Consider the following 12,601-nt stretch of genomic DNA (forward strand, 5'->3'; position numbering starts at 1 on the left):
CTGGTACGCACGAATAGATTCTGGTCTCATTAATGAAAAGGATGAAGGAGGTCAGCATTAGTGGGGGAAATACATGAGCTGTGTTTGAGCTTGTGCTATGGTTTGAATGTTTGTGTCCCTCCACAATTCATGTTGAAACTTAATCCCTAATGCAATAGTATTAAGAGGCGTGATGAGGGCTTAGTATTAGTGTCTATAAAAGGGCTTGAGGGAATGACTTTGTCCTCTTCACCATGTTGGGACATAGCATTTGTCCTCTCTGGAGGACAGCAACAAGACACCATTTTGGAAGCAAAGAGTGCACCCTTACCAGACACTGAATCTGCCAGTGCCTCAGTGTTGGACTTACTGACCTCAAAAACTGTGAGCAATAAATTTCTATTATTTATGAATTACCTAGTTAGTGGTGTTTTGTTATAGTGCAGGATGGACTAAGATAGCTTATCATGTTGGCAATTAGATACGTGGGTCTGGAACTCAGAGGATAGGTGTCATGAACAGTTGCTATTCTTTTTGACTGCCCAGCATTTATATCCAGTTCTTATGTCTGGACAATATTTTACTCTAACAGTCTGGGAGGAAGAAGTGATTTGTGTGTCATAGGCTTCTTTAATGAAATATATCTACCCAAGATTTTGAATTGGAATGAGTTACACCAACAAGTGTGCCCTAGAAAGAATCCTATCTGTTAACAGGTGACAGTTAAAGTAAGGTAGTGTTTGTAGGGCAGTTGCGGTAGTGCTCATGATAGTGGTGTGAGCTGCAGCCCTCAGTGCTTGGTTGTAGTGATGGTGTCTTGGCTACCAAATCTGTGGTAAGAGTTTGGTTATTGCTTCATGCTATATAGCATATGAGTCTGGTTCTCTAGCTGTTCTGGGGAGTATTGTGTTACACAGCATCATTTTAAAAATTTTTTACTTTATTATTATTTTTTAGAGGCAGAATCTTATTCTGCTGCCTAAGCTGGAGTGCAGTGGTGTGATCATAGCTCATCACAGCCTTGAATTCCTGGGCTCAAGTGATCTTCCCGCCCCAGCCTCCCAAGTAGCTAGAACTTGGTGTGCACCTATTTATTTATTTATTTATTTATTTATTTATTTATTTATAGAGATGGTGTTTCTCTGTGTTTCCCAGGCTGGTCTTGAACTCCTGGGCTCAAGCAGTCCTTGTGCCGTGACCTTCCAAAGTCCCGGGATTACAGGCATTAGCCACCATGCCTGATCGCAGTATTCTTCACACAAATTTTACCTTTGCTTAAATCAGCCAGAATTAATTTCTGTTGTTTGTAATTACTGGTTTGGATTGACACTAGAGGCCTGGGCTAGAGATACACATTGTAAGTCACCTGTATAGTGGTTGCATTAGAAACCATGCACATGGACCACAGATGAAAAAAGGCCTAGGACTGAGCCTGAGATTTACATTTAATGGCTGAGTGGAAGGAGAGGAGGCTGAAAGAGAAGATAGAGAAAATTATGAGAGATGGGAGAAAAATAATGTAGCTACTGCGGTGTTTTAAGAAGGAAAAGTGATAAATACCATTGAACGCTGCAGAGGTCAGGTCAGGTAAGGACTGAAACATGTTCATTGGATTTAGTGTCATGAGGTCATTGTCATCGTAGAACAAATTTTATGGCATAATGGCATTGGAAGGCAGATTGGAGTAAGAAAGGAGTTAGGAGGGAAACTGCACGCTTAGACAACTGTTTAGAAAGCAGGTTGGCTGCGAGAGAAATATGAATTGATTCATAAAACCTTTAATGTTAGGGAAGATTCTCTCTCATTTTTCTGGTATAGAGTTGGCCATGTTTAAAGCTGATGACAGGGATCCAATTAAATGGGAGAGATTGAATACACATGAGAGAAAAGGCATAATTGATATTTTAACACTTCTGAGGAGGCAAGAGGAGATGGTACTCAAGTACAGGTGGAGGAATTGTCTTTAGATAAGAGGAGAGCTAGCTCCCCTATTGTAACAACAGAAGGAGGATAGAATAACGAAGATTTAAGTAGGATCATATGTTAGATAGCTAGAATTTGAAGAAGTTTCATTCTGATGTCTTCTATATTTTCTATATACTATGTGCTGGGCATTATATTAGGGGCTTTATAGAAATTATTTTATTTAATTTTCATAGCTATCCTATGATGTTGGAGTTATTACAGTTTCCACTTTATATGTGAGGAAACGAAAGCTTGGGTTAGAAACTTGCCCAGAGTTTTGACTTAACAAATAACAGATCCAGAAGTTAAATCTGTATCTGCCTGACTGCAAAGATTGTTTATAGAGTTGACTGGATGCATACAAAGAATATATCAAAGAAAAAATCAGCAAGACTTTGTGAATGACTATTTACGGGAGATGACTTTGGATTTAGATCAGGTTAAATCAAAATTGATGGAAAGCGTATAAAGATAAATATTTGGATAACTCCCTGATAATAGGATAGGACTGGAAGTATAAGCACAGGTGTGATAATTGAAGCTATTATGGATGCGTGACCCCCCAAAAAGAGAAGGGTAGAGTTAAGGAAAAAAATCTTGGTAAGAGTCCATAGTGATGGTGAGGGGAAAGAAGTAGAAGATGAAATCTGAGGGGCAGATAGGAGAGGTGGGAGAACTAGAAGAGAGTAGTGTCTTGGAAGTCAGCACTGCAGAGAGTTTTAATGGAACCAAATATAGAAGAGAGTTAGAAAAAAGGGAAGGCAGGAGGATAAGACTGAGAAAAGACCATAAGATTTGGAATTAAAATGTTGTCTTGATTACCTGAGAAAGTAGTTAAATGTGATGAAGATAGTAGTTGAATTGAAAAGGTCAATTAGGAAATGAGTGGAGAGGAATTGTAGGTAGGAGACACATGCTTCCTATTAGACAAATTAAGCAATAGAAGGAAGAAAAGGAATACAGTGCAATTAGAATGAGCAGTGGGTTTAAGTAATGGATTTCTTCAGATTCTTGATTATGGATCAAGAGGCAAAGGTGTCAATAGTAGATAAGGAAAATTTTATCTTATGGGAGTACTTTCCCAGAAAATGATTTGTTAAGATAAATGTTTATCTGAGTCAAAGTTCTATAATTTTTCAAATGGAGCACTATAATTCATTGGAGTGAGAGGGAATAGGGAGAGGGAGAGGGGGATATAAAATTTATTTAAAACTCTCCAGTAGATGGAGCATCTTCATTGCTTTTCCAGAAGAAAATTTTGGAATGGAATAAGACAGATGGCAGTGGTGTTGGTAGAACTTAGGTATACTTTTATGAGGGTAATTAGGATATGTATAGATGTGAATTTAAATGCAAATAAATTGATTTTCAGATCTCAGTAAGGTGGTATTTCTAGATTTCTACAAATTTTCATAAGAAAATCTAGTGTTAAATTGAAGTGGACTAACTTTTTACCTACTAAATTTTCTTGACAGTCATAGCAGTGTAGTGCCAGCAAGACAAAATAGCTTTGCACTTTGTATTTGCTTTCTTGTGTTTTCCTAAAAAGTAGTAGTTAATAAATATAAACAAATGTAATAAGAGTAAATTTGGGTTAATATCTAAATAAGGAACTCAACTAAGCAAGAAAACAAACAATCTGATTAAAAATGGGCAAAGGACCTGAATAGACATTGCTCAAAAGAAGATGTGCAAATGGCCAACGGATGTATAAAGAAATGCTCAACATCAATAATCACAGGGAAATGCAAATCAAAATCACAATAGGATACCTCACACCTGTTAGAATGACTATGATAAAAAAGGCAACAAGTGTTGACAAGGATATGGAAAAAAGGAAAAGTTGTACACTCTTGGCAGGAATGCAAACTGGTACTGCCATTATGGAAACAGTGTAGAGGCTTCTCAAAATTTTAAAATAGAACTACCATAAGATCCAGCAATCCCACTTTTGAATATATATCCAAAGGATATCAAATCACTTTGTGGAACAGATGTCTGTGCTCTCATGTTCACTGCAACATTATTCACAATAGCCAAGATATGTACTCAACCTATCCATTCACTTGTCAATGAATGGATAAACACACACACACACACACACACACACACACACACACACACACACACACGGAATTTTATTCAGCTTTAACAGAGAAGGAAATCCTGTCATTTGTGACCACGTGGGTGGTGGTTGAACCTGTGGGACATTATGCTAAGTGAAGTAAGTCAGGCACGGAAAGACAAATACTGTATGACTTCACTTGTATGTGGAATCTGAAAAAGCTGAGCCCATGGAAGCAGAGAGTAGAATAGTGGTTGCCAGTGGCTGGGGGAGGGAGGAGGTGGGAATGAGGAAATATGGTGGTCAAAGGGTACAAAGTTTCAGTTATGCAGACTGAATAAGTTCTGGAGATCTAATGTACAGCATGGTGACTAGTTAATAATACTGTATTGTGTTCTTGAAATTTGCTAAGAGAGTAATCTTAAAGATTCTCACCACACACACCCAAAAATGATTATATGAGGTGATGGATGTGTTATACAAATTAACTTGATCATGGTAATCATTTCACAATGTATGCATACGTCCAAATATCATGTACTTGGTAAATACAATTTTTATTTGTCAATATGCCTCAGTAAACCTGGAAAAACGAAGTAAAAAGATTTTTCACACACAAAAGAATAAATCTGCTAAATTCTTACATTATCAAAACGCATGTTAGTTTTGGTGTGTATTAATACCAACTAGTGAGCAATATGACAGCACACTATAATAAAACTGGTTATGCATATCTGATCTGAGGCAATTAAGCAAGAAAAACTTCTGAAACCTTCTTTTTCACTTAAATATTCTGTGAAATAGCTTAGGTTTTGGTGACTTGAGACAATTATTGAGATCATTTAGGGTTAAAAACATTTCTACCAGAAATATACAATGGATTGAGGCACTTTGGAGGACTGAACTGCTTAAATGATTTTGTTTACACTCTTTATTTCACGTTGGATAGGCAGACAAAACCTAAGAGCATAAATTACCTAAAGACAGCATTTTGGACAGAAAATGTGCTTTATTTGAAACTGAGCAAATAAGTCAGTCTCAAAACGTCCATTCAACTAATATGTATTTGAATTGTGCTTGCTTAAGATGTTTTGAAAAATGCTGAATTCAGAATTGAATTTTGATTACTGAATCGAGTATTTTTTACTGTCTTGTTAAAGTTAATATCAATTTTATTTCTGTACTCCAAAATATTTTTAAAAATTTGTTACAAGAGGAATAAATAGGCTTTAAAAAACACTTGTCTTCAAGAAAACAGGAGAGTCCCTGACAGGTCCCTACTTCTTTGAGGATCCCCTGACTTCAGCACCCACTTCTGGGGTTTTACGGGGCTTCCTCCGCGCTTCCACCCGCGAAGAAGGAGCCGTTGCAGCCACGCAGGTCTCGTCCCAAGCGCGATCTCGCTGCTCTTCAGCGCGATCTGCGGATCCCGCGGCGTGCTCCGCGGGGTCTCTTAGGGCTGGCACCAGGGGCGTGGGGGCGGGGCTGAGCGAGGCCAGGCCAAGACTCTGGCCGTTTGGAGTCAGGATCAGCTCTGGCGTCCCCGGGCCCCGAGATCCTGAGTGGAGTTTGGGACCCCAGGGAGGGAGGGTGTGGGCGTTCGGGTCCAGAGGGGCTGTTTAGGTGCGTGGGAAAGGGAGCTGTGGGTGTCGGTTTTTCCCTGGGCCGGCGACTCTTGAGGGGGAGCATGTGAGTGGGTGGGAGGGGGCTGGCTGGCCCTGCCCCTCAGAACCACCAGAGTCGCCTTATCTCGCGGGTCGGTGCGGCCCGAGGCTGTGGGCGCGGCCGGGGATGGGTAGGGGGATGCGGTGTTGCGGCCTCGGGCGAGGGGAAGCCAGGACGGGAGGCTGTGAGGGTGGGAGTCGGCCGGCGAGCTCCCACCGCGAAGCACGCGGGCTGTGGCTTCTGGACTCTGAGGGGAACGGTAGACATGAACCCCGCCTCAGGCGTATGCTGTAATGCGAATTGGCAGTCCTATGAAAAACTCCACTTTTCTGATTCTCCTTGGTAAATTCGTAAATGCGAAATCGCACTGTTTCTCTAGGTTTACCCGGCTATTGGGGAAGGGCTTTCGTTAGAATTTTGCTACACGTGGTTGTACACTCGCCACCAAGGGACACATTCAGAACGTTTATTTTAAAGGGCATATCCTGTGGAGAAATCTGGGTGTCCGTGAATCCTGGAAGATCCGGACGCTTGTTGCAGTCCCACGCATAAGCGGTTATGTGGGTGCCTCCCACCCCATCCCCAAAGCTTCAAGTCGTGCGCCGACTCAACAACGATTTCTGAAGCGCTCGTTGGGCTTGGCCCAGGAAGGGACTGGGAAAGTCGCCATGGGCTCAGGGGGCCTCTCTCCTTCCAGTTCTGGCTCCGCCCACATGTTCCTGTGAAGAATGCTATATTGAAAAGGTCGTTACCAAATATATCCTGTTTTGCATATGACTTAAAATCTTTCCTTATAATTTTTTTTTTTTTCATTTAACATAGTATCCAAGATGAATGACAGCCTGTTTGTCAGTTTGGACAGACTTTTGCTAGAATTTGGTAGGTATAAAGTGAAAAAATAGGTAGCTTTTTGTATGAGCCTTTGGCATTTTAACAATGAATTGAAGTCACAAGAGAGTTGTTTATTTTAGTCTTCCAGTATGAGCAAGACATAAGTACTAAAGAAGAGATGATTCAAAGAATTAATAGTAAGTAGCTTTGCATGATCAAGATATTTTAGTCTTTTAATTCCTTATGGCACATAATATACAATTGCCCTGTTTAGGGCAACTTATTGTTGGCGTTATAACTTTTGTGTCAGTTCTTTCTAGCGACAAATAAACTGTTTACCCTAGACAAAATAGATGTGACTTAACTATAGTTGTTTGATAATAAACTTCTATATTCAGCATTTAATTATTTTGTGAAGAATTTTGTCTTAAGCAGAAATGACCCCTCCTTAGGTGCAGTTGAAAAGATGTTATTTTTCTCTAATAACAAGTTATTTCAAATAGTTGAGTGAAATTTTTTTATCTTTATAGAAACCACCAGAAATCAGGGATCAAAATTGATAGATGCCACATTTTCAGGAATAATAATTCTGAAAAATAATGTTATCAGAGAAATAGCAAGGCAGGCCACACAAATACTGTATAGTATTTTAAGATCCGACAGAACAACCATAAAAAACAGAGTTCTAAATTTCTTAATTGTTCTGAAAAGGTCGAGTTTAGTTATCTTTTCTGCAATCAAAAAAATACAGCATATTAAGAATTTATTTTAATCTTTTCAAGAAATTATGTCCATTTTATCTTATTTAGTCACTAGTAACAAAGATAAGTGAGTTTAATAATTAATTGACATAGAGTTGATGAATAGAAATTTCACATTTTTCAGAAACAGAAGGCTTGTGTTAGTGTCATTAATGAGTAAATGTTTGCACGAATTCATAGCATCTTAAGATACGATTGACCTTAGATATCACTGAATCTAGCCCTCTTATGTTAAAGATGAGGTACAAGGGACATTTATTTCTCAATCCCAACTGAAATCCTTCTTAGCTTCTGGCTGTAGGATCAGGCCTGGCCCTGGTTCTCTGCATTTTAGTATACGGTTCCACCCATCTCAAGCCTCATTTCCTCTCCATTCTCTGGCTCTCTTCCTTTTAGGTAAGCTGCCATACCCATTTTTTCCCCCTATTTGTTTATTTTGAATTTATGATTTCTGCGTTAAGAAAATATTTCCTCTTTCTAGAATGCTGTGAAGATATTAAGGAAAACAAAGTAACTATTTGTAGGATACATGAAACTATAAATACAACAGATGAGGAAATTGATCATTACTGTAAACATAGTGAGGAGATTAAAGACAACTGTAGAAAGTGAGTATTTGAAAGAATCAATTTTCATTACATTCTTTTATTCAGGGTTTTTGAGCTTATAGTTGAAGATACTTGCTTCAAAGTAGTATTCTATATTAGCTAATGAATCAAGTCTTTTTTTTTTCATTTTTAATTTTTTATTTCCATAGGTTTTTGGGGAACAGATGGCATTTTGTTACATGAGTAAGTTCTTTAGTAGTGATTTGTGAGATTTTGGTGCACCCATCACCTGAACCCAATTTGTAGTCTTTTATCCCTCACCCTCTTCCCACCCTTTCCTGATGAGTCCCCAAAGTCCATCGTGTCAACTAATGAATCAAGTCTTAATGTGCCTTGTTATGCCACTATGTAAAGGGATTATAGGAGGATCAAAAGAGAAATAGAACTAAACAACTATAAGATCTCACTAATTCAGATCCAGTTAATCTAACTATAAACTTTTGAATAAGCTCAGTATATAAAATTCCTATTAGATAAATTTGAAATGATTTCCAATTTTGAATTTTCAAGATCTTATTTTTGTGTGAGGGGATACAGCGTAAAGTTTTTCAAAATAAACATATTTAATATGTTAAGAATTACTTCAACATGGCTTCAGGTTCTGGATTCTACTAGTTAACTCTAGTAGAAGACAAACATTTTGAAACAAAGGCATAAAAAGAACAAAGACTTATTACAAATATAAATTTTCTGTACTTTTATATGGACATTGTAATAAGTATTGTACTTTAGGATCATATTTGTTTTGAAATATTTTGTTTTTCAAAATTTTAATAAGCCTTTTTGGTTTTTCCCCCATTACTTTTTTCCCACTGGTTTTAAGAAATTATAAAGGTAATATATACCTAATACAAAGATTCAAGCAATATACATATATATGGTGTGAATAGTTTTTCCCTGTTTGCAGTTCCCATCCCCTACTCTGTCATCCCCTGCGTAGGTAATCACTCACATTCTTTTATACTTTGAATAGTTAACATCATTATTACACACACCACACACACATGCACACACACACACACACACACACACCTGTCTATATAGCTATCTTTCCTTTTTACAAAAATGGAATCACTTCATTCTGCAACTTGCTTTTTAACATTTAACAATATATAATGCAATTTGTACTATGCATGTAATTGTATGTATATTTCATTCTTTTTACCAGCTCCATGGTATTTATGGTATTGATGTAGCCTGTTATTTAGCCATTCCCCTATTAATGGAAATTTAGGTTATTTCCAGTCATGTACAGATATACTTCTACATATAGAGATCTGATGCTATGGAATGGGCTCCTAGAAGTGAAATTGCTAAAGAGTATGCACTTTTAAACATTGGGTGAATAATACCAAACTGTTCTCCAAAAAGTTTATACCAATTTACACTCCCACCAGCAATGTATGAGAACAAAATTTTATTCAGTGACACATTGATTGACTTATTGTAAAGATTGTTACTTTTATAAATAGAAAATGAATTATTAAAAAACAATGTAGGAGAGTTCCTATTTCCTCATACTCTTCCCAACATTGGAATTGTGTTTAAATATTTTGGTAATCTGATCAGCCAAAACTTACATGTTTTTGACCATTTTCTTTTATTTTTATTTGGGTTTTATTGTAGTAGATTTTACCAGTGGTTTTCCTCAATTAGCTGCATTGGGTTGTGGAAAAGTGCTAATAGTTTCCCCTTATAATCTACCGTGTACTAAATATGTCGTACTTTGTAAAAGCTTAATTTCTGCTGGGTCTGAGGAGAGTCGGTAGGATCTGTTGATTCTAATATGTCTAAATTCATGAATACCTCTAGTGCATGATTTCAGCATACTGGTTATTTAACGAGATTTAAATGTGAAATATGAATCTATGAAAGTACTAGAAAAATATAAGTGCTATATAATCTTTGAGAGAGGAAGGTCTTTCTAAGTATGTCACCAAAACCAGAAACCACATAGGAAATGATGGATAAATATGACTGCACACAAATTAAAGAGAAAAATAGCCTATAATGATGTGAAAGACAAAAGGATAAGCTAGGAAAGGTGTCAAATAAGAATTCTTTAAAAACATAAAATACTTGTAGAAATAATAAAAAAAGCAAAAGTACTATTAGAAAAATGAGCAAAGAAGGTAAACGGGTAAATACCAAAATGAAAAAAATACACAAGTCTAACACATGTGCAGAAATGCTCAATCTTACTAATAGAAATAATCTAAATTAAAGCAATAATTAAATGCTATTGTTTTTGCTTCTGAGTTTTGCTGAGATTAAAAAAAAAAAACACCTAACACTGGCAATAAATAAAAATATCAACTCTCATACACCGTAGGAGTGTACAGTAGTGTGAATCTTTTAGATGACATGCCGGTATATATTTTTAAAAGCTTTAAAAATAAGCATGATTTTTAAAAAAATAGAGATGGAGTTTCACTATGTTGCCCAGGCTGGTCTCGAATTCCTGGACTCGAGTGATCCTCCCACTTCAGCCCCCGAAAGTGCTGGGATTATACATGTCAGCCACCGCGTCTGGCCCAAGCATAATTTTTGATTAAGTGATTCAATTTCTGAGAATTTTTCATAAGGAAATAGAGATCCTCTCAAAGATGTAATGTACAACCAAATGTTTATGTCAGTCTTTTTTTCTATACACAGAACATTTTTAAAATTTATTTTTAATTGAAAATTATGTATGTTTAGGAGGTACAATGTGATGTTTTGATCTGTGTATACATTGTCGAAAGAATCAAGCTAATTAAGATATTCATCACCTTACCAACTTATTTTTTTGTGATGAGAATGTTAAAAAGCTATTTTTCTAGCACTTTTGAAATATATATTATTTAACTGTAGTCACTATACAGTGCAGTAGATCACTAATTTTTTTTCCTCCACTCCAACTTAAACTTTGTGTTCTTTGATCAACATTTTCCCTTTCCCCATTTTTTCTTTACCTCAACCCCACCTCTGGTAACCACCTTTCTACTCTCTGTGTATATGAGATTGACGTTTTTAGATTCTACATATAAATGAGGTCATACAGTATTTGCCATTACCTGCCTGGCTTATTTCACTTAGCATAACATCCTTTAGTTCCATGTATGTTGTCTTGAATGACAGAATTTCCTACTTTTTTTCAGGCTGTATGGTATTTTATTGTGTATCTATGCCACACTTTAATTATCCACCATCTCTTGTGGGACACTTAGGTTGTTTCCATATCTTGATATTATGAATAATGCTAAAATGAACATGGGAGGGCAGATATCTCTTTGATGTACTGATTTCATTCCCTTTGGACACATACTCAAAAGTGGGATGGCTGGATCATATGGTAATTCTACTTTTAGTTTTTTGAGGACCTGCCATACTATTTTCTGAAGTAGCTGTACTAATTTACACTTCCACCAACAGTGTCCAAGAGTTTCCTTTTCTCCACATCCTCCCCAAAACTTGTTGTTATTCACCTTTTTTATTTTTTGAGATGGAGTTTCACTCTTGTCACCCAGGCAGGAGTGCAATGGCACAATCTCGGCTCACTGCGACCTCCACCCTCCACCTTCCGGGTTCAAGCGATTCTTCTGTCTCAGCCTCCTGAGTAGCTGGGATTACAGGCATGCACGACCATGCCCAGCTAATTTTTGTATTTTTAGTAGAGACAGGGTTTCACTATGTTGGCCAGGCTGGTCTTGAACTCCTGACCTCAGGTCATCTGCCTGCCTCACCCTCCCAAAGTAATGGGATTACAGGTGTGGGCTACCACACCCAGCCTTATTCATCTTTTTGATAACAGCCATTCTAACAGGTGTGAGGTAATATCTTATTTTTGGTTTTAATTTGAATTCCCTGGATGATTAGAGGTATTGAACATTTTTTCATATGTCTGTTGGCCATTTGTATCTCTTCTTTGAGAAATGTCTATTCAGATCCTTTGCCCATTTAAAATATCAGGTTATTTATTTATTTTTTCTATTGAGTTGAGTTCTATTTCAGTCTTTTTGTAATGATAGGAAAATGTTAGGAGCAACTCTAATGTTCAGCATTAGGGAACTGGTTAAATGAGTTTTGGTGTATCCATATGAATGAACGCTAGGCAGCCAATAAAATTGTGATATAGGTGTATATTTGTTGACACGGGAAGATGTTAACAGTAAAGGAAGTCTTTTAAAAAGCAAGGTCTCCAACTTGCGTTTTAAAATTACAAATTGGTCAAAGCAGGTTAAATAACAGTATTCATAATATTAAGCCAATTTAGTAATTGTGTATTTATATATAATTACAAAAAGTCTAGAAGGATGTACATCAAAAGGCCTATAGTGAATACCTTCTCAATGAACATGTCGTTTTATGGAATTTTAAAATAATTCCAATTTTTATTTTAGACTTGGGGGCATATGTGCAAGTTTATCAGATAGGTATATTGTGTGATGCTGAGGTTTGGGGTATGACTGATCCCATCACCCAGGTAGTGAGCGTAGTACTCAATAGTTTTTCACCTCTCCCCCCCATACTAGTTTCCAGTGTCTAGTGTTGCTATCTTTATGACCATGAGTATTTATGATATTTTAAAATAGTGAGAATATATGTATGTATAATTTTTGACCTTCTAATTTCATTTTGGAGAATATTTTCTAAGGAAATGATCAGAAATTCAGACAAATATTTAGGTACGAGTTCTGTTACTAAGTGATTAAAACAGGATAAGATCTCAATGATGTTAAAATGTA

The 12,601-nt window shown here is 36.9% G+C and overlaps 1 protein-coding gene across 1 annotated transcript in view; it reads left to right on the top strand.

The window, feature by feature from the left end:
- The first annotated feature begins 5,467 nt into the window (after positions 1-5,467).
- Positions 5,468-12,601, top strand: part of C5H14orf39 (chromosome 5 C14orf39 homolog) — a 540,151-nt gene continuing 533,017 nt past the window's right edge. The window contains exons 1-4 of the mRNA XM_010363120.1: positions 5,468-5,632; positions 6,497-6,553; positions 6,646-6,702; positions 7,748-7,874. Of these exons, the coding sequence (XP_010361422.1) occupies positions 6,505-6,553; positions 6,646-6,702; positions 7,748-7,874 (233 nt within the window). The 5' untranslated portion in view covers positions 5,468-5,632; positions 6,497-6,504. The remainder of the gene's footprint in view (positions 5,633-6,496; positions 6,554-6,645; positions 6,703-7,747; positions 7,875-12,601) is intronic.

The sequence above is a fragment of the Rhinopithecus roxellana genome, chromosome 5, assembly GCF_007565055.1.
Source record: "Rhinopithecus roxellana isolate Shanxi Qingling chromosome 5, ASM756505v1, whole genome shotgun sequence".
NCBI classification, from domain to species: Eukaryota; Metazoa; Chordata; class Mammalia; order Primates; family Cercopithecidae; genus Rhinopithecus; species Rhinopithecus roxellana.